This window comes from Ammodytes marinus (genome assembly GCF_949987685.1).
Source record: "Ammodytes marinus genome assembly, chromosome: 10".
Classification (NCBI taxonomy): Eukaryota; Metazoa; Chordata; class Actinopteri; order Uranoscopiformes; family Ammodytidae; genus Ammodytes; species Ammodytes marinus.
In genome coordinates this window covers 6,066,678-6,090,292 of record NC_137214.1, presented here as the reverse complement: position 1 = coordinate 6,090,292, position 23,615 = coordinate 6,066,678, and the positions used below count along the sequence as shown (strand labels likewise).

Here is a 23,615-nt window from a genome sequence, read left to right as displayed (position 1 = left end):
AGATCCATCAACCCGGTGCCAGCATCTCACTGAAGGGGGCCTCCAGGATTCAGCATGAAGGATCTTTGTGAAGGATTAGTGAAATATACATCCAAACCTTTCTCTGTGCAGAAGACGGGCGGATCCATAAATCCAAAGATCTAATAATATCTAAGCTTCAGACTCTAAACAGTGAACCAGATGTATTTGACAACTTTATGGCACTTGTGGGATCTTCCGAGTAAATCAGTGTTAGGGGGAAAAAAAAAAATAAGTTGTATTAGTGAGGATCATCATTTTCAAGAATGAGCATCATCCCTGCAGAGAGGCCAAACGTTGTGTACTACTGTACAACAAGTATGTGCTGTCCGTGAGTTACTGTCCCCGTGCAATCCGCACACATGGTAAAATGCTTTATAAGGTAATATTTGATGTTTCTTTGCTCTACGTCTCCAGAGGAAATAATTGTCTGTGTTGCTCAGCCAGGGCACTGCATCAACACATTTAGTTGAGTTTTTTCACACGTCAGCATCATATCATTGATAAACTATTCCTTGATTCACTTCATGGCAATGCAGGGCGTGTTAAATGGGGAACCTCCAAATGACAGCAGTTTGTAAACGCTGCCATACTGAGAAATACAGAGAGAGTTTTGTGGCGCTGATAGGCTTAATCAACTTTGTGTCAAGAACTCATTTGACGATGGCTCGAATGTAACATTCATTTATAGGAAGAATTACACACTATAGCTTTTACAACACAATTCACAATAGACACAATACACAGTGATACAACACATACAGAGGATCCCAGTACAAGTATATAACGTAATGGACAATCAATATTCACGGTCAACGGTTTCGAACTTTCATCGAGCTCGTTCAATGGGTTCAGCAGGATCTTAAGTCTTTATGTTTCCAGCGTACTTTTCCCTCTCTATTTGGTTTTCTCTGGCCAGTGTGCAATGGCGGGAAAAAATAAGGGGATGGAGGGGGGGGGGGGGGGGGGGGGGGAGAGAATGGGGCCCACTGGTCGCTCAACATCCCTGTGTTGAATATGAAAATATATTATGGCATAATGTGTTCAGTATGCAAGCTTGAAGGAAACCATATGAAGAAAAAAGGTCCCAGACAAAGAGCCTTCTGTGTTCCCACTGACCCCCCCCCCCCCCCCCACCCCTCCCGCCCCCATCCTTCGTCTGCTTCAATTGAGAGAGAGAGAGAGAGAGAGAGGGAGAGAGAGAGAGGTACGAGGGGGTAGGGTGTGTGTGTGTGTGTGTGTGTGTTCAGAGTTTTGTAGGAACTGAAAAGGGGCAGTACACACACACTCGCTGCCTCATACAGCCAAGATCTACCAGGAGCACAGGTAAGCAGCATGCACTATAAACTATACCGCACCACACCAAACAAGCAAGGGGGAAAAAAAAGCACTGACTGACTGTCTGTTGGAATTTTATCTGTCGCTGTAAAAAACTGTAATTGCTGGCAGTCTCTCTTTCCTCACCTGTAGCCCATTCTATTTATCTTTGACGGGATAAGACACTTATCTTTGTTTGGAGAGAGAGAGAGAGAGAGAGAGAGGAAATGCAGTGAACCGAAGCAGAATAGTAGGCAAAACTTTGAAAGTCTTTTGTTTGAGTAGATGACAAACATCTGGTTTTGCCCTCGGAGCAGGCTTGCAGGCTTACAGGCGTGCACAGGGGCTTGGCTGGGTTGGCTCCATTAGCAGTGTGGTCACTGATATCCGAGCCCTATTGTCCTGGGCCAGTGTGGAGCCCGCTGTGTTGCCAGGTTGTATAGACTCGAACTGCAAATGTGTGTAACATTATCCAATTAAAAAGAGCTGGCTGGAGCTGTATTGACTTACATATATAAGTAATTGCTTCCTGTTAACACAACAGGTGAGGCCCATTAACTGCTTTACAGGGGGGCAACTAAAGGTTTTCTTAAGCCATATGTTACCATAAATACTGTATATATATGTTCTACTCACCCAAACCCTTTAGTTCACTGTGACAAAAGGTGATGAAACAGTTTAGTCAAATACAGTAGGTGGAGTCAGAGATTTTTGGAGTACGCTTGTTGCAGGGTTAATACACAGCCTCCGCACACAGTTGTGTACCCAAGGATATTTACACAAAGGGTGCCCACCATAGCTAGCAACATGCCCGTTTACAGAGCCTAGGCTCTTTATTAACACTGGATCTTTTTTTGAATGCACAACGTTTGGACAGGTATGGATCCTGAGGAGATATTCACTGATTTTGACAAAACAATTTTTTTTGTGAACTAGCATTATCCAGAATTGATGACTCTACCTTTAATGTGGAGAGACTACAATTGTTAGGTTCAGTAAGTGACATGGTCCTTTTAGCTAACTTCCTGTCAGTGACTAGCAGTTAGCAGTCCCCTCCCTTGTCCCTACGTCACCACCACATGAACACACAGCCGTCTTCATCAGATAGTGCTGCTATGGAGAGCAGCGAGTCATCGTTCACAGGCACAGAGACCCGCCTCTTTATAGCACTCTGTCTTCTGATTGGATAAAACGTAAGCGGGATACTCAAAATTTTATCTGGCAATATTATCTGGCAATGATTGGGAGACCTGTGTTATAAACTGTGCATACTGTTTAATTGATTGCTGTATGAATATAGAGAGATTTAACACTTATATTAACAATAAAATATCACTTACTTCCCCTTTAATATTCAGTACTATTCTCACACAGACATTTAACAAGTGCTAGGACTTTACCCCCTTTGATGTCTAACGGTTTTCAGATTGTGACTGAGATGGTTAGATGGTTCCTCCCTCTTGGCACCCGATCACACACACACACACACACACACACACACACACACACACACACACACACACACACACACACACACACACACACACACACACACACGCATACCTACCTCAAAGTATTTCTCTTCTCCCGTTGAAGTCGTCCACCTGTGCCTATGAGAGAAGGGATGAGCTGAACACAAAGCAGACACTTCATTACGAGTCTTTCCTCTGCATGATTAATGACTATTGCTCTTGCACCATTCCCATAGAAGTGCAAATGGAAACAGGCATAAGGAACATGTTTGTGACTTTAATCTGTGAGTGTGTGCTTTGCAACATTTTTACATGTCAGTCAACAGCCAGGCACAAGCCGAGGCATGTCGACTGTCACAGCCTCCCGGGGAATTATGAACAAGGAATGCCATGCAATTTTGGAGCGCTACCCAAAAATGATTTTTTAGAACTGTGAGGGCCCTTGAATGCCTCTTTGTCTGAGTAACACACACACAGAGAGAGAGAGAGAGAGAGAGAGAGAGAGAGAGAGAGAGAGAGAGAGAGAGAGAGAGAGAAAGCTCTGATAAGATCCTTTTCACAATTACAGCAGGATTTTTGCTTGCCATTGCCAATATGTAAAGAATCCTGGCTAAAATGGCATGAGATAGGAACACATACCAGCTCTGGCCCTATACAAGGTATGGGATCGAAAAAGGGCTTACCAGTCAATGTTGTGACCAGATGGCTCATTATGAGCTTGGTAACTGATATGCTTTTACAGTAGGTAGGAATGCACCCTGCTCACCTGACATCCACACATCCCCAAATACCTCAACACATGTGCGCCCACGGCAACTGATGATGTACAGATGCCATACTAGAGGCTAAAAAAAAATGCACGCAGCACTGGTGTAGATGAGTTATTAGCTGGGCTAACATGCTTTTCTACAAGTGGGCTATCGATGCAGATGTGTAATAAATGTGCTAGACAAAAGCAGAGAGGGGACAAATGAGTGATTACGGTTTTTGCCCGGCTGCCAAAAAGCCATTTCTTCTGTGCGTCATCACTATGCCACAGAGAAAGCTGGGGGATAGATTTTTCTGTCTGCGCATTAATTCATCATATGTTGACGATGTACAGGAACTCTGTGATTACACACTTGAAACCGGCCTACGGGGCCAGACTGTAAATGATATCCTTGGCTCTAATCATGGGGGTCAACGAGGTGGCACAGGGAAAACTATGCAGGGTGTGTGTGTGTGTGTGTGTGGGGGGGGTGTTGAGCTGGACAGGTGGGCACTGTAGAATACCGTTTGAACTTCAAGGTAATTGGAGGGTAGGAGAGGAGGAGTGGTGGCATCAGATCTTAGCTACGGCAAGTATAGACAGAATCAGTCGGAGTAAAGATTTGAACTCTGGCTTCATCCGACATCTTTTTAAATTTTTTTTAAATTTTATTTACTCATTCTTAGTTTGATATTGCCAAATTAGCAAATGTATAAGATTTATGAAAAATATGTGTATTATAAAAATAATTGTTTGAATGTCAGTAATCAACTGGCACATTTCATGGTGAAATCTATAGGTCAACAATGTCAACTCTATTCACCTGCAGTGTTTCGCTTTAACAAGTCGATGGGAAGAGGAAGAGTAACAGATTGCGGAGGATGTTGATTTCAAGAGTCCATATGTCACTGTTTTGTTTGTAGAGCCCAGAGTTAAGACTGCTTCTCTGCTCATATCACTTATCCTAAGTATCCTACATCTGTTCTTTGTTGGCCAGTTAATAACTACTTACAGACTGGATCACAGACATGTATCAAACTATATTTGAATCAATCTGCAACAGTGGGCGTTTGGACCCAAACATGTGTTCACCTTTGCTCTCTTGAGTAAACATGAAATCCTTGGAACAACAGAGACCACTGGGAATATATGGAAACTGTTGAAATGAGGTGCTAATTCAAAAAGACAATGTCCTCTCCCCAGATTGATCCAAACCAACACATATGGTGTAATCAAAGACCTTTTTGTCAGAGCGTCTAAACAATACCAGGCCTTCATCTATTGTCCCTCGACGCGATCACGCCAGTAAGCTAAATAGTGGAGGATATTTGTGGCGTCTCTTGCAGGGAGGCGGGGCTCTGTTTGTGTTTTGTTTGGGTTGATTGTGCTCGAGGTGGGGGGGGGGTGGACCAATTAGAAATTCTCCCACAGATTGTCATGACTCAGCTGTCATGTCGGAGAGCGTCTCCACAAAACACGGGCTGAGTTCCAATACCCATACTTCCCTGCTTATTAAATATAGGATGTCGCATACATGAAGTCAGATGCAGCATGCTTTAAAAAAAATACCCAGATGCCATGCTACATCCGTTGGTGATTTTAAGTGTGGAAATGAGCAATCTTTTTTGGCCGATTCTGATCCACAATCCACTGTGTACCGGAAGTTATGTCACATCAACTATGTGTGAAGAGGTGCAAGAGGTGCAATGTTATGATGAAATAATTGTCCAAATCCCAATTGTAGTATAGTACATGCTAACTACATACTTTTAATGATCAGCTGTAGTAAAAGTTAAAAGAAAGAGTTTGCGATTAAGAACATAGGGTCTGTCTTCGAAGGAATGCATACAAGTACACGGTCGGTGCTTGCACACCTTCAGGAAAGATGAATGTTCGCATGGTTTCTATGCCTGAGGAATCACTCAAAACCTTTTTAAAGAATAATTACTATGTGCGTCGCATAGTTCTCTGCACTGCCCTCCTCCCCCTCCTGTGTGTGACAGTGCGTGGTGACTCCTGAGCGAAAAAACAGAATGCTAATGTGATGGGCTTCAAGGGTGAGGCACGTCCCATCAAGGACAAGGACGACGTGCAAACACTGGTTTAACATTACACATCTTGCCAGTGTGGGCCTTATTATTATTAGCTTTGAAGGGGGGGAAACATGCCACTGCAGATCTGATGAAATCCCTTTATGTGATAAGAGGGAGCAATGCAATGCAGTTAGATGTCACAGTGGTATGTTCAATATCTTTGTCTCTTTGCTTCATGCCACATGCAACTCGTTCACCCACAGTCACTTTCTCTATTTTCTGTATCACACCAGAGACCCAGAGGAAGAGATAGCACTGTGTTTTGAGGGGCGGTGTGGGGGGGGGGGGGGGGTTTAACACAGATTTCCGACCTTAAAGCTTAATGAATTGTGACCTTCCTTCCGTCTTTTGGAGACAACACTACAGTTTATCACGTTCGTTCATAGAGGCGTCTCCTCGTTTCCCTTTCCACCCTGTTTGTCCTGACTGCAGTTCAAGAGCAAAAAAAAAAGGCTGTTTCTCATCTCCAAAAAGACAGAGAATTGGACTCTCCCAAAAGGGACACATTTTGTTGAGATTTATCCTTTTTGGAAGTGACCCCCTTGTTAATTCATCACAAGTATTAAATGAGCCAAGCAGGAGTACATTGTTATAAATGTTCTTCCAGCCACTTTCTCATAATAAAAAAAGACAACACACATTCCAATTAAGTTCAATCTGCACTCTCTGTCCACGCAAAACAGGGTCAAGTCTTTTGGGCCGCTTTTCTTAAGAATCATCGTGGATAATACGTTACATCCTGTTTGAAACTGGTGCCATTATTACACAAAGGGCGACGATGAGAAATCTAGCTGGATTCTTGTAACCAGCTGTTTTGCCAGAGCTGTGGGTGGAAGCGACACGCCTTGCTTCTGTCTTTGAAAACGGTCACATTTCAAACAACTCAATGGAAGAAACATTTGATTTATAATGGTTTTGGCATTATGCATGACTGCATTTTAACCTGCATATTATTCTTTTTTTTTCACAGGTGGTTCTGGACAGAAGATGGATACGGAGAGGGAGTAAAGTGCACCAACCTATCATCCCCCTGAGCCGCTCTTTCATTTACAGTCCAACTGTTTATTTTCACAGACTGGCCCCAACGGTTAGAACAGAGGCATCAAATCTTTTTTCTACCAGCAGCAAAACTGAACAATTTGAATGAATGGTGGCGCCGCTGACCGCAGAATTACTGTATTCATGAGGAATTCTTGGTTCTATGCGCCGATGCATTTCAGTATTAGTCCAAACCCACCGCAAGAAGAAATAAGAGCTGTCTTCCATCTCAGTTGTGGTTTTTGTGAATAAACAAAAGAAAATTAAATTGATTGTACTGCCTTCTGAGGGGCGGAATCTGGATTTAATGTATAAGAAAAACAACACAGGACACCAGAATAAAGCAACTTCAATTGAATAGGTTGGAGCTGTGAATACAAAACCCTGGAGTGACCTTTTCCAGAGTGAAATGTTATTTCTCACATGCACCTAACAGCAGGAAGCTGCCATATACACAGTTCACCCCCTTCACGTCAGAGCTATGATCTCCCAGAGAAAGGGCAGAGCTTTTTCTCCCAAAGAAAAATAGTCTGTGGGCTGGAGATTGGGGGGAACACTGACGGAGAAAAAAAGTCATGTTTTGGTGACCTAAAATAGCCAAGAACGAAGAGCAACGTCTGGGGGGAAAAGAAAGAAGTATTAGAGAGAGATGCAAATAGAGAAGACTGTGGACTGCTCCTCAGCCCTCTTTACCAGATTTTGAAAACAGAGCACACGAAACTTGTGCAATTTTAGTGGCAGTTGTCCATGGGAACTCATCCAAGGCCAGTTGGAGCTGACCCTCCTGGGAGGTCCTGTTAAGAGAATAACACTTCACGAGGAACCAAAGTAAGAGAGCACTTCTTCCGTCAAGTTCTTCGAGCCGACTACAGGACAACATTTTGGAAGGATTATTGCTGAAAAAAGGGGGAGCGATGGCCGGAAGCTACAACCTGGAACGCTGAGCTACTCTTTTGTGTGTTCTTCTTGTGTTTCTACACTTGTTCACTGCCTGCCAACAAGGACTAAAAAACGGCCATTTTCCAACTGGACCGAGAGTTTTATCTCCTTATCAGGAGAAGACATTGAGCTGACTAGAACCAAACATTTAAGTATCCCTGTGCCGAGGGCTTTTGTTTTTTTGCTGCAGCACAAGCATTTTTATATTGTGTTATAGCGATGGAGATGGATAATGGACATTTGCCTATCAGGAGGGGGGTGAGCTGGAGTCCGGGAGGATTGAGAAAACCTCTCCAGGCAACGCAAAACATGCACACTCCTGGGACGGATTGCAATGCATCATGGGAGCAGACAGGATTAAACACAGAACAGACGAGCAACAGGAAAACAAGTAAGTGTTTGTTTATCTGCCGTTCTCTTTCCTGACTTGGGGAAGCGAAAGCAGTGGAAAAAGAAAGTGCACTGTCACTGTGGCTTGATAACACAGAGATGTAGTTGTGAATGCATTTCCGATGGTCTGTTTATAGTGCTGTTTAAAGGTCCCATAGTTTGCTTTTTATCAGGTTGTAATTTTTCATTTTGGTTTCGACTAGAAACAGTCTTAATGGTGTATTGTCCAAACAAAGCTTTTATATTTCTCGCAGTACCATTGCTGAATCTCCTCTTTCTATGTCTGTTCAGAGAGCATGTCCCTTTAAAACCTCTTTAAGCCCCGCCTTCCAAATAGCCCAGTCTGATCTGATTGGCGCTGAATTTTACTGTTTGAATCTTGCTGCAAGTTAAATTCAGGGGGATCTGGGGGTGTGGCGTATCACAGGTGGAGGTATTGCTAGGTTAGGTTGATAATAGGGGGGAGGGTGTGGCTTCTTGCCTTGTGACATAATATGGGGAACAATCTGTTCAGGTTGTTTGAACACAGTTTTTCAGGAAGATGGAGTTGGAGAAAAAGAGAGATGGTTGTTTTTTCCTCATGCTTTGGGAGTTCCCAGTCACACCAGGGACCCATATTAATGTTGTAAAAAATGGAAAGTGCATTTGGCATAATAGGTGACCTTTAATGTCACTTTAAGGCTTGAATTGCAGTATGTCACCCTACCAGAAAACCTATAAGGAAGAGGAGTAGACAGCTAATAGGGAAAACAGGCAGCCACTAGACACAGTGAGGTTCTCCATGAAACATCTGTTTCCATGCCGTAAAAAAAAGAAGAAAAAAATCAGGCTCAACCAACGGCAATGGAAATGCAATCTTGTATCACTAGTAAAGGGCAGTCTTAATGTATAACACAGACAGTGAAATAACAGGCTAACTTGTGGCAAAAGCTTTTCTGGAAAGTTTTTTCAGTCGTTCACACCCACCCAAAAAGTATACGGAAAACTGCAGTTCACACTCCATGATATCACCCAAAGAATTATGTTGTTAAACGGCAATATGGAAAAAACACTAACATAATAAAAGACAACTGGAAACATGATTACATCCGAGCGGTAAGATTAAAAAAACAGGGTAAATCAGACATTTGTGCTGTGAGGAAACATAACAGAAAGGTCATGACTATCAGATAACTATCCCAGATATAGATCTATGGCCTGGGTACCTTCCAACACTGTTCCCATCACTCATTACTCACTAATTGTTTCTTCAAACAGAGCAAAGGTCACCAAAAACAACACCAAAGCAAAGTTGACCAAAAATATCTGTTGAGAACTTGTCTTGATGCACAAAAACACCCAGCACATGAGCAACATAGCCTGGTTTGGTGTTGCACTCCCCCCCCCCCCCCCCCTCCATGGGAGCCACTAAGAGATTAGGTCACATTCAGTCTGGTAAGATCCCATAGACCTCTATTAATCCTTGTCTTTCCATACCGCTTCACACAAATCGCCCACGGGGGCCCATTGCTGTCATCCCGCTCACCCCCACAGCCATCGCCCGGAGAAAGATAACATCCGACAGGGTAATCTGACCTTTGATACCCAAATGCAGGCTTGGGCCCCATGACTTAAATCCTCTCCGCTGTGTGTGTGTGGGGGGGGGGGGGGGGGGGTGCTGTCGGCTCTCGCCCACGCAGGGATGTAGGGGATTGGACATAGTGGGGCAGAGGCATATGCGTGGGGTCGAGAAAGATAAGGCCAGAGACTGCAGGTGAATAGGGTAACATCTTTGACTTTTAGATATCGTCACAACCCTTTTCCAGTTTATTATTTACATAACAATGTTCTAAGATCTCTGAATAAATATGTAAATTTGGCAATTTCCAACCAATTATGCATACTTTTTTTTTATTCTATATGTTGGATAAAGCCAGCGGTAAAATCTTTACTTCGATTTTATAACTATTGTCCAAAGTTTTAAAAGTCTTCAAAGCAAATGGTCTGCATGTTTTTGAGAACAAAATGTATCATAAATCAGATCAATTAACAACACATTTCCATGTCACTCCCCTCTCTGCCCCATTTTCAACTCTGTCTCCACACTATCAATAAAAGCATAAAAATGCAAAAAAAAAATAATGCAAAGAAATATACAGTTGCCAAAGTAAATAGACAAAGTTTAGTCAAAGAAACACCTAAATGTACATTTTGGACCTTTTATCTATACTAAATACTAAAAATATGTAAGAAAAATAAACAAAAATCTCAGAATAGACCAGTGCGTGAAAAAAAGGATATTTTTACCTGCAGTGTCTGGCCTTAAAAGTAGAGTGAAATGGGGGGGCGGAGGATGAAATGTGGAGGCGGTTGCATCCTTGCAGGGCTGGGGCTAAGTGTTTGTCTCTGCTGGTGACAGGAAATTCCTCTCCTGCCCCTACAGGTTGGAACTTAGGGCCCAAGGGGCTGAGAGAGGGCAGACACTTGGTCGTGGAGAGTGCAAACAATGATCACACACACACACACACTTACATGGGGATATCCAGACAGACACGGAGTGCAGCAGAGGTCAGTTGCTAGATCTGTCTGCACTCTCAGTGGACTAATCCATACACACATGAAGTGCAGTATCTCTGCTCTACCTCCGTCCTGCTTCCAAGACTGCAACAGGACATCACAGCACATTAGACAGAGATAAGCCGCTCGATACTTGCCATTGATTGGACACCTCTCCAGAAGTGTCAAAACAAAGTGTAGCCTGTGTGCAACTGCTGAAACATCAATACTTTAGTAGCAGAAGCCCAGAGCTCCCTTTTCTCAGAGGCATGTCTCAGATTTTTTCTTATATCCATTCAGTGGAAACCCTGGGCGTCATAGTAGAGGATGTAAGTGGAACTGACTGGGCCCAAATCATTAGGGGGCGGGGGGAGTGGAGTTTAAACAAAATATATATATATATTGTAACGGCTCTGTTTCCACTCTCAACCCTTCCACAATTTTCTAAATTGTTACGTCCACCAACGCGTTTCTATAAGGGAGCTGAGTGATACAGGAGATATAGTTTTAAGATATAGCTCAGAAAAATCCAAAGATGCACCCAAGAAATGTTTCAGTTTTTGATACTACTGCCAAAAAAATAAACCTAAACGTACAGCAGAAGATAAAAAAATCCACACGGGGATCCACACAGTGTGGTTGTAATTCCTCAGAATTCCTCATGGGTACTACAGCTTTAACTCCGGGTTATTGTCATGGCTCTCTCAAAAAAGTTAAATTTAGGCTGCCAAAAGAGAAAAGACAGAAAAGTGAGTCAAAACAACTAGAGATTTATTCCTTTCAAAAAATGTGAGATAACCAATTGCTGTTATCATCAACTTCAATATGTTAATGGAGGAGGGCTAATGGGTTGGGTAATTTCAAAAAGTGCAGACTTAACCCCATATAAGTGATAATTATTATTTTTTTTAATTTGGTAAGAACTGTTTTAAGTGACTACCATAATACACATTACTGATTCAACAGATTAAATTATTTGTAAGATTTTTTTTTACATGGATCAGGGGAGAAATGGGCCCCACATAGACTACTTATGTTTGGTGCCCAGAGTTTTGTGCTACGCCCCTGGTAGAAGTGCAGGTTTTTTAAAAAAGTGAAAGAGAGCTGGAGGCTGAATGACAGAGGGCACAGCCTCCCTCCTCCCGGTCTGACTGTCTGTGTGCTGGACTGCAGAGGAAGAGAAATCCGACCCCGCGTCTCGCTACAGAAAGGGGGGTGTGAGGCGAACAGACGCAGTTAAATTGAAAACTCTTGTGGAAGTACTGCACAACAGCGGAGCTCTGAATTTTTGACCTGAAAAAAAAAAGGTAAGGGGATTAGGCACTAAAGTGGATCCAGCCAGATGAAAAAGACTTCCAGTTAACTTGTGTATCATAAGGATATGCTGTAGCCTTGAATTAAAACTGAGGAAGGAACTCGTGCTTGCCTGTTTTGTTGAGAAAGGGGGACTTGTCAGTTGCAGTTTGTTGTTTTTGTAACTGATGACTACCGTCCATAAACTATGGGTGTTTGTTTCCCCTCACAAGAGAAAGAAGTTGTAACCAAAGTCTATTGAACTTTTTCCTTTTTCTTTGCTGTGTAATCAATTCCTTATGAGTTCTGCATCACGCGCTGCAACTTAAAAAAAGAACGTTTAACACATTTAATCAATTCAGATTTATTTTAATTTATAAGTTGTGGAATTAACATCTGTTAACATATTACTGGGATTGCTACCATGACAAATGGGTTGGCGTCATTTAATGAGATAATAACCAAGTATCTCCATACATTCAAATTCCTCACTGAAACACTTTAAAAAAAACTCCTAAACAAAAGTTCACATTTCATAAAGGGTAGCCTATCACTTGTTCTCAGCCAGATATTCCCTGATAATAATAATAATAATATTCACTGATGGGGATTCATACCTGCGTGTCATTTGATAACCAGTCTGGCTCCCACTAGAGGTAAGCTGTTTACAGTGAGGACACTTCATTTCACGCCTCGCTGCTCTGCCTCTGCTTGTATTCAAGTAGCCTGAATTATAAGAAATGAAATAGCTAATAAAAATGTCACTGCGGGGACCAGTGGCGGTATTTCCAACCATATTGACAACCTTGATAAAAGGCGGTGAATGTACAGTAAGTACCTGTGTGATAAGTTGGTTCATTTCTCAGCAGCAGTCTATAACGGCTTGGGATTTATGCACATGTCAATAGCGGTGAAAGGGCTGCTTGTTTAAAGGGTTGTGTTATAATGCAATCACCCCCTTGTTATTTTGTGGTCACAAATATGTATGGTGGTTGTTATACCTCCATCTTACAGTGTCACTTCTTGTCTTTCCTGTCAGTCTCGGGTTGATTAAGTAACCCTATAGTCGATGTTGACATTGATGAATTTCCCTTGCCGACATAACCACCATCATCATCCAAGGGTATAACATTGTGTTTAATATCCAAATTGACCCTATAGTCCCTGTTTAATGAGGTGAAAATAGATTATTAACATATGCTGTTTAGTACTACATTGGCTTGTGTAAAAAAAATTCAATCACTGTGAGGGGCCGACTTCAAGTCTGTAAAATCAATGACAGATGCATATTATTCCTTTTTTTGCCGAGGCAATGATCATGTTAGCTTTATACTCTGTGCCAGGAAAAACTGCATGCAGAATGAGCCCTACAGGAGAGCCTTACAAGTGATTGATTTATACATAATTATTGTGATTGGCACATGATTACATCAAATAATGTAGCTGTCTGAATCCATCACCTTATTATCTGAAGAAAGGCTGGTGGCTGTGCCAGCTGTCTGAGAAACCTCCTGGAGGGACGTTAAATATCTTCCGCCAGTCAGAGTTACATAAATTAGATGAATAATCTACCAGATGTGTCTGCTCAATTAAGTTTTTCTCTTTTCTTTTTAAATGTTCATTTGAGAATCTTAAAGTTCTAATCCTGTTAAAAATACCAAAGATGAAGCCTTGGTTTTTCGTCAAATTAATTTTCAAGCATGATAAATAGTGTATTTTAAATAGGAATACTTCATTGTAAATCGAGTTCATAGACAGTTTTGGAAGCTGTATGTTGTATAAATGATTGGTTAAGGTTTTGAGTTGCAGTATTGCACAGATGAACTACAGAGAGAAACCAAAGGCATGTTGGAAGGGAGTTTTCTCAGTGGCGCAGGAATGCTCAGGGAGGGACTACTGCAGATGGCAGAGGAAATAGCTCCGCTGCCTGGAATGAAGCTCTTAAGCTCAGAAAACAAACTGACAATTTTAACATAGACTGGTCTTATCTCGTGATTTCAAGGCAATCAGCAAAATTGCAGCATCCGTGTAAGACATGAGGGACGACAATTTACATTGGCTGCGTCAGAGACATTGACCTGGACCTTTATGTGTTTTTCTTATTAAAATGTTTCTTTGAAAGGTTTCTCCACCTTCGTCTGTAGTACTAGTCAAGAGCCCACACAACTGTCTTTATCTTGCTTGTGATAAAATACTGTGAAAAATCAAACCGTATCGTGCAGGGACAATTATATGTATTATAAGAATATTAAATACGAGACTTGTTATTAAAGTGTCTTTGCTGGTTCTCACTATTTGTCCATAAACGCAGTGTGGTGAGCTTTAATTGGGTGGTGAGGGAGTTGCCTCAGTTAAAACTGTAGATGTAGCACATTGCTAAGTCTTCCAAAGTTGAGGTCCCCTTTATCCTTAAAGGTCACCTATCATGGAAAATTCACTTTTTCTTCTTTTTCCAACATTAATATGGGTATGACTAGAGACTCCCAAAGTATGAGAAAAAACAATTCTCTCTCTTTTTCTCCACCTCCATCTTTCTGTAAAAAATAACAGAGTTATATTTCTCTCCTCTTATGATGTCATAATAGTAGAAGCCATGTCCTCCTCATTACCAACCTAACTATGCACTAACTTTACCTGTGATAAGCACACCCCCAGATACCCCTAAATATAAATGGTAGTTAAATTTAAACCAGCTGTTAGATTCAGGGCCAATCAGAGCAGACTGGGCTTTTTAGAAGGTGGGGCATAAAGACCCATTCTCTAAAACAGAGTGTTTTAGACAGAGGCAGAAAAAAAGGAGATTCAGCAATGGCACTGTGAGAAATACATATATTTTTTTGGATATTACACTATGGAAACAGTTTCTATTAGAAATCAAAATTAAACATTTGAACCTGAAAATGAACCTTTCATCAAATATCTCTGTTATGAAAAAACGAAAACATCGCTTATTTCTTTCATTGATCAAATGTTCCACTTTCTCTTTGTGTCTCTTTTACTCCAGATCTGACCCGGAGTGCCAGCTTATCAGATCATGAGCTGAAGGAGGCTCGTGTCAGAAGTCAGATCATCGCTGCTCAGCTTACCGTCCCGTCCAACTCCAACTCCAGAGGCGTGCAGCTCTTCAACCGGCGCAAGCAGCGGGTCAACGCCTTCACCCTCCAAAGCTGCGGAGAAGGTTCTGGGGAGGACAGAGCTGAGAATGTAAAAACTGACCCCCGGTCCAACAAACTAACATGGGCAGAGAGGAGCGGTGAGGAAAAGGATCGAGACTTGAACTTTAGAAACAACGCTACCAAGCCACTCTTGTCCCCACCTGGAAGGATCCGTTCAATAGGTGATATCATGGAGGACAGAGGTAAGGATTCCCCCAAGGAAGAGAACATGGAGGACTGTGTTATCCAAGAGAGACATTTCCTACCTGTCAAGGAAGAGGAGGAGGAAGAGGCAAGAGATGACATATACGAAGAGATTGACATAGTCAAGGATGATATTCATCGTGGGAGTACTAATAACACACTTCTGAAGGGGCATGCTGAAGGCCAAGCAGAAATAAATGGCGAACACACAGACCCAGTTCCCATCGGAAAGCTTCCCAATGTCTGCCACAGTACCTCTGCTGGACCTGAGAGGGTGTCTGTGACCACATCCAAGCAGACGTCCAACACCATCCTCAATCGGACTGCTAGGCCCTTTTTCTCGCCGATCACAGTGCAGTCTCCAGAGGCACTCAGCCCTGTCATGGACATACCCCCTCCGCCTTCCTACGCCACTCCACCTCTCCCGGCTTTCCCTGCTCCACAACCTTTGGCATTCTCACCTCCACCTCCTTCATATCCCCAACCTCCTTTACCGGCCTTTACAAACCAACCCGGGCAGAGCTACTACTCCAGTCCACCTCCGATGTCTCCTGTCATGTCCCCTTCCTCCCCACCACCATCTCTGGTCCCCATTTCCCCTGTATCTCAGTATCCACCCATGCCCCAGTATGGCCCTCCCACAGCACCAAAGCCTTCTACCTTTGTCCCACAGCCGGTTGGAGAGAGGAAGCTGACACAACCGATAAAAACCGGAATACTCGAGGAGGGCGCTGCCAGAAGGTCAAATAGAAAGTCTATGTTCACGTTCAAAGAGAAGACAGTGGTGGCTCCCAACCCTGAGCTGCTCTCTCTTGTGCAAGGGGCAGATGAAAGGAAAAAACATGGACATAGATCAGTGCCTGAGCCAGCATCTGAGGAAGAGTTGCTTGCCCTGGGTGCAGAGGCCTCCAACTTCCTCGCCAAAGAAGAGGCAGGGGCAGAGAGTGCAACAGCTCCAGAGTGGGCTTCTTGCCTTAAGAGTTCCAGGACCCAACCGAGGGCAGAGCACAGGCCAGAGCAGACCCTCACAAATGTGTCAGGAAAGGGGGCTGAGCTTTTTGCCAAGCGTCAGTCCAGAATGGAGAAATACGTTGTTGAGAAACAAAACGCAGCACAGATGAGGTCTCCTTCTCCCACGATGTCCCTCCCACCGTCTTGGGTGTACCAATCAAACATGCCCGGCAGGGTCAAGGCCATTGCTAAAAACTCTGACATAAACGTCCAGCTTTCACAAAACCTAAAGGCTCAACAGGAGGTCCAGCAAAAACCGAGGCCAAGAGCTCCAGCACCACAACCAATCCCGGAGCTGCCTCCTTTAGAAAATGGTTGCTCACAGCTAGAGATGGACCTATCCAGGCACCGGCCCTACCAGCTTAACTCTTCCCTCTTCATCCTAAACCCAGTCAAGGACCCCATTAGTAGCCTACCCAAAGGGGCACCACAGTCTAAGTCTCCAATGTCCACCCAGTCTTTTTCGAGACATACTTCCTTTCCTAATAACCCTCCTTCTGCCTTTAGAACCCAGTGTATGTCTCCACAGCTGCCTCTCAGCCCAACAGGAAGAGGAGCGGAATATACGTCTAACACAGCCTCTGGGCAGCCTAGGATCAGTTCACCTATGTCTGCCTTTTCTCCAGAGCGAGTGTCTTCTCCCCGGTCGGGGGTCCAGGCACCAAGGCCAATGTTTTCTGCCAAGAAGGCTGGGATAGCAGCACAGGTGTGGAAACCCCACCGTTTTTAGAAGATTTGTTTACATAAGTGTTCCTTTTATTACACACATGGTTGAAAGCTTAAAAATGAAAATGATGTGCCTTATTGTAATACTATTTCTTGCATTGTACGAGAGTTGATCTTTTACGATGTTAAATATTTTAATCTTCACATGTATTACTGAAAACAATTGCTCAACAAATGACGCAAATAAGCAATTATAACCAAGGGCCAGACTTTTTCTGTATCTTACAAAATGATCTAAGTGAATACATCTAAATAGTTGAGCTAATTTATGACTGGATATTGTCCACATTAACAAACATCCAAACAAGAGCAATTACACTCAGTTAAAATTCATACGTGCCTTGATGTAATCAGATTCCATAACCAGAGCCGCTAAGCATGCCAGCACTAAAAAACTTTAATTTCCAGGATGTTTTTAAAATGGGTTGAGAAACAACCTCACACTTTTTTCCACTTTATCTCCCAATTCTGTGGGCGCTAGGGTGATGCTGCTTCACATAGCACTTTAACAGATGGTATGGCATCTGCTTTATGATCTATGATTTGCAATTTAATGCTGCTCACAGACGAGAGTGAGAGAGCTCCTTTTATGTCTTTATGTCTTTGGGGTAATTTACGCTGCTTTCCAGCATTTTTTACCTAAATATATGGTGTGCTCTTGTCTTCTTGTGTTGTTTCAAATCTGCAGGCTGCATACTAATTTGCTTCCGGGACCTACATATATATTGTTTTCGTGACTTAAAGCACTAATTCCAGAAGTGTTTTTCACAGGACATCATCAGTCACTGTTCTTTTAGACTACAGGGTTTATGCTGTTTCGTTTCATCTGCCTTTGATTCACTGCTCTCTTCTGCTGTGATCCTGTCTGTTATGATCGATTTTTTGGTGTTAGTGTTAATCTTTCCTTCACTGATTAAAGCTGTATGCTAACACTCTGCTGTGATCTCCTTCTCTTTTTTCTCATTTCCCGACTTCACTGGCTTCTTCCAACTGTTAATTTCCCTCTTCAGCCTTTGTTGTATATCCCTTTCCTGCCTTTCTTGCGACACATCAATAAAATGTTACGCCTCCGTACACAGATAATTAGCATATCAGAAGACAGTCCATAAATACCTATTGAGTCATTTGGATATTTTACACTTTCATAAGAATGAATTATGTGTGTTAGCGTTAAGTCCTGACCCAGGGTGTTGGTGTTGAGGGTCTCAGACATTCGGACAAATAGAATGACCCTTGACCTGGGCATTGTTTCTTTACAAGATACCCCCCAACTTTTGATCAAACTTCTCAGAATACTGATCCTAGCAGGTTCAGCTTTAAAACTAAATACAGTGAAGATAGATGGCTTTTCTTTAGTATGTGCATGGGACAGAAAGCAAGCTACCCTTGCTTCAGTTGAGTAACCTCATGTTCACGTAAAGGTTAAGCACCTCGGCAAGACATGATGACAGTAACCTGAGAGAGCCACTAAAGACCAGGCTTATGTGTGCTTGTGGCCAGGCTTATTCAAGAAATACATTCAGAAGAAGTGGATACGAACAGATGACCTAAATGCCACTGTGGCTCAGACTCAACATAACAGATTCACTTAGAATAATCAAAATGGGTCTTATTGAAAAGGGCACAGGTATGCCAAGTTTCACAGTAAATTACTGGTCCCTTGTGAGTTCATGCAGAACAAACATCTTATTTTGGTTTACAGCACGTTTACAAGTGATGAGAATTAGCATGAACGCTAAAACACTCAAAGGTTGAGTCTGTGATTCTGGAGAACTTGTTGTCTAAATCAACGGAAATACACAGCCTGGACTCTGTAAACAGGCATGTTGCTAGCTATTTTGTTTACATAGCAGTGTAAAGAGCCTATGCTTTGTATTGACCCTGAATTTTGTTCAGCTCACACACAGTACATACAAGTAGCAGATTGGGAGATATTCACTGATTTTGACAAGTGTTCTCCAAAATCGCTCACTCCACCTTTAAACAATGCGTCTGGTTCGTCCAATGTAATAGTGACGTCCATTTCAAATCAAATCTAACATAAATCAAACTCTTAGAATTGATATACTTAGGAGATTGTATGAGAAAACTGTACGTGCATTATACTACAGTCTCATATTTTGCAAGTTTGTGTGTATCTTGTATGTTTCCAAAAGTCTACATGAAATAACCTTTTTGTCATGGTCCAACAGACATCCAAGGAGTTCTCCCCGCTGGAAACCCCCATTGAGACTCCCAGGCCAACCAGGACGGCCAGCCTCACCAGACGTTTCAGCAGTCCAGAGGGCCCCGCCACTGGGACCTGGACTCCCTGCTCCCAAACAAACCGCACATCCAGCAACATCTCTAGCCGCTCAGTCATTTCCCCAGTATCCTCTCCCAGGGGTCCAAGATCCCAATCCCCGATGGCCAGTCAGAATATCCCATTTTCCACCACCAGTATAACATCCAGACCCTCCCAAAAACCTACAGCAACCTCTCCACAATCTCCTCCTTGGGGTTCAAGATGCCAGTCCCAAATAGTGAGCCAGAATACCAAGTCTGCTAGCAACTCCTCCACTCCTGGTTTCAGACCTTCTCAAACTTCTACGACTACTTCTCCTCTGTCTCCTCGTTGGGGTTCAAGATGCCAGTCGCCAATGGTGAACCAGCATCCTCAGTCTTCCCATGTCACCCTGATGTCCACATCCAGACCCTCCCAAACCTCCACAAGCACATCCCTGCGCTCTCCTCCTTGGGGATCGAGATCCCAGTCCCCTATTGTGAACCAACACACCCAGCCCTCTTCCACCATTTCCTCTGTTCCTACTTCCAGACCATCCCAAACTTCTACAACAACTTCTCCATGGGGCTCAAGATGCCAGTCCCCAATGGTAAGCCAGAACACTTCTAGTGCCATGTCTATGTCCGCATCAAGACCAAGCCAAACATCGACAGCAGCATCTCCCATATCTCCTCCTTGGGGCTCACGTTCCCAGTCTCCTGCACTCTCTCATACCAGTTTATCCTTCACTCCTTCCACCAAACCTCTGTACAAATCCTCTGCCAGCTCTCCCGTTCCCCAACCCAAAGACAGTCGCTGCATGTCCCCTATGGCTAATAACCTAGACTCTAAAGCCAACCACCGCCTCCTGGCCAAGAACATCATCAATGCAGCCAAACGTAAGAACAGCCCTTCCCCTGGAGCACCGAGCGGTCACAGCCAACCCATATCGCCTATGGGGAATTCCCACTATAGCTACGACTGTCACAAACCACCCATGAGCCCTTTCCAGTCGCGGTCGTTGGGTGCCCAGTCCCCTACCTTCACCAGCCCTCCTCCCACCCCAACTCAGGGGATATGCTCCCCTGTGAGGCTCTACAACACTCGCTCCCTCACCGACTCAGACGCCTCTGTTGAGTCTGAAGACTCGGGTCTCCGATCGCCAGGCCTGCAATCCTACAACACCTGTCCCCGCGGTTGGGGCGGGAGCCTGAGGGTGAAGAGAAGCACTGTCTCCACTGACCTGTGAGGGTGTTACTTAATGCCAATTAAAGCATGATTCATAGACATTTCTGGCACTGGATCAACCAGAAAAAGAGTTTCTGATGGCAGTTAATTTGAAAAACTATTGGATACGTCACCTTTCTGTGACTTTGAATACCTACTCTGGATAATGGTAAATGTTGTATCAAGGTAGTAGTAGTTCTTTATATGACTCACATTAATAGTATGGACTGACAAGAACAAGCTTTTTACATAACGCAGTTTCAGCTTGTAAGCTTCTTACATACCAAAAAGTTCAAATAAAAATAAAATAACCAAAGATAGTATAAATCACTTCATCGAATGCTATACATTTTTACACATTCACATCATACATATTTGCTTTCACTGCTTTCACCAAGTTAAATAGTCTTTCAGTAAAAGGTTGTTTAACATTTTAAATGTTAATAATGCATTATTGTTGTATTTGCTGGTTTGACGCAAGTCGAAATAGGAAGAGACTTAAAGATTTTAAGGCATAGAAGGGTCACATGGAATAAGTAGTGTGTAAATATAGAGATCATTGGACTGTACAGCTAATGCTTTGGTTTAGGCATCCTCATTGTAGCCTATAGGCTATATAAAATATTACTATACAGTAAAGATCACATTTGATTATGCTGGTTCAAATGAGTTTCCTTCATTTTTCTATGACAAAAACACATTGGAATTCATGCTATTCACATGATCATACTGGTCAAAGTATCTATCACAGATTTTCTTATCTAGAATAATCAATGGAAAATAAATCACACGCATAATTACCGCAGTGCAATAATCAAGATAACACAGTGTATATGTTGCTATATGTATTGCATTTGCTAAAATGAATGTAAGCTTTAAAGACAGGAGAATGGAGAATGACAGAAACAAAGGGAGAGTTGAAGAGGTATGTGGAGGTTCGACGGGGCATTGACGCACACATTTTAAATGATTTTTGATGACCTTTAAACAGTTATGATGATCAATTTGATGAACAAAAATGTGTTGTTAACATGCACATTTAATGGCATTTTGATTGCAGTATTCATATTGGAGATTGATGTACATTTGCCTAAGCTTTTGCTGACCACAAAAAGTTTGAATTTTTTTATAACATGGATGTCTTGCATGAGAAACAGATAAACATAATAGTATGTGCCTGTTCTTTTTGTACAAAGTATCTGTTTGGATGAGGTTGAAAACCAAATGCGTATGTCACACGTAAGGAGAGAAGGTAGAACAAAATGAAGAGTTAATGGGGGAAAAAAAGGTCATAAGAATGTTGTATGTTGTGAAATATTAATCCAGGTGTTTGTGAGGAAAGGATCGGAGGAATTCATTGTATTTTAAATACATAAATGCATAAATGTACTTTCTCTTTAACTTCTAAAGTTTCTCTTTATACTTGATTTGCACTTCTGTTCATTCCATTTCAATAGCAAAGTTTAAAGCATTGTTTAAAACTTGTTTTCCTCAAAGAGGTAAAACCAACAAACACATATCACAACGGTCTTTCTGTTTCAGATATGGGATAATTTTTTAAGCCATTAAATATATTTCCCAGTCCAATACCATGCACACTCAACATACCATTCCTTCACTCTCTGACATACAGGCTGAACCCCTCAGCACATTTCTAAATATTTACTCCTGTGTGTCTATTGAGTGACAGGGACACCTGTTCCTCTGTGACCTGGCTCCCGCCCAACAGGATTCATCACTGTCATGGATTGGTTTCAACCTGGGTCACTTCTGGACCAGCCAAACATTGCTGACAAGCTCAAACACAGGAAAAATAATCATTACATTTATGAGGGGGAGTTCTGTGATTGCATGTCTGCATTCTTTTTTAATTCAACATTTTCTTTTCTCAGTTCATAATTGTATGATGTCTGAAAATGGATGCACAATAAAAAGCGATGACACAACAATTTAAATAACAGATGGTTTGTCATTTGTTTTGTTATTAAACTTCATAACATCCTCAAATGAAAATAGAAGTAACTTAAATACTCTTAAATATTGTTATCCTTGGAATATTATATATTACAACGTCATATGTTTTTAACGTACCAAAATAAAGCATTAAAGGTACACTTTAGTAGGATTTGTCGGTTGTGTTTTGCAATCACACGATTAATAATAATAATTATTATTATTATTAATTAATATTTATTTATTTTAAAATCAATTTACCCTTAAATTGCATTTGCAGTATTTTAGAATACATTTTTTTGACATATTTAGGACTACAGTCGTCCTTTTTAGTCTCCACCGACCTGAACAAGAATTATATTATCACCTGGTCCTTGTACCTTTAAGACACTTACCATCCTTTACAACTGCATGACAATCCAGTTGCTACATTTTTAATCCAGGTTTAGTTGGAATGAGATGTTATGAACACCCAATTTTAACTCATATCAACAACAAGCTAAAACAAATTCCTCACATTTCTACCAAAACAACATCATAACTTAAAAGAGTAAATTAAAATGACGAATGGGGATATGCTTACAAGTTGTTTATCACTCAAAGTGCTGACACATGCACAGGATCAGCCTGCACATTTGTAGAGTTATTGCTTTGGTTTTATATGTTATGCTTCACTGTCAGTATGACATACAACACATTTTTTGGAGATCGTTAGAGGGGGGGCTGACATGTCCCCAGCGGCAACTATTCGGGGTTAAAAATAAAACCAAAGCCACACATTCATCACAGGTTCATAGACTGCCATCTGTAGGGCTGCAGACATAGGTTCAAATAAACCCAACACCGTTTTGAACTGATTGTGTATGTTTCACAAAAACCTTTCACATACTCTCCTGGTCTCCATTTTCGTTTTAATAATTTATCACAGTAATAAAATAAGGCAAATTCTCCTGCAGGAAAAATACTGAGAAAAAAATTAGAAATGAGATACAATTTGTCATAGTTTAAGGTAAAAATTAAGTAGGGTTCCTGCAGACATTTTTCACTGCAGACATTTTAGCATGCCACAGCAGGAAAAGCACAAGTGTAACTAATACAAAGAATAATGGCTGGCATTTAAGTTATTCCCTGCAACGACGCATACTTGCTCACTGGAATTGTAATAGGGGGACCATTGTGCTTTCTCCCTGCTAATGACAAGTCAAAATGTCTATTGAGTTACAATACTCTCCC

General features: G+C 42.1%; 1 protein-coding gene across 1 annotated transcript; it reads left to right on the top strand.

The window, feature by feature from the left end:
- The first annotated feature begins 1,239 nt into the window (after positions 1–1,239).
- On the top strand, positions 1,240–22,377 carry synpo (synaptopodin). The gene is made up of 4 exons (XM_080035438.1): positions 1,240–1,344; positions 6,619–8,016; positions 14,848–16,919; positions 19,132–22,377. Exons 2-4 carry the CDS (start codon positions 7,845–7,847, stop codon positions 20,449–20,451), a joined length of 3,564 nt encoding a protein of 1,187 aa, XP_079891564.1. The 5' UTR covers positions 1,240–1,344; positions 6,619–7,844; the 3' UTR covers positions 20,452–22,377.
- The last annotated feature ends 1,238 nt before the right edge of the window (positions 22,378–23,615 follow it).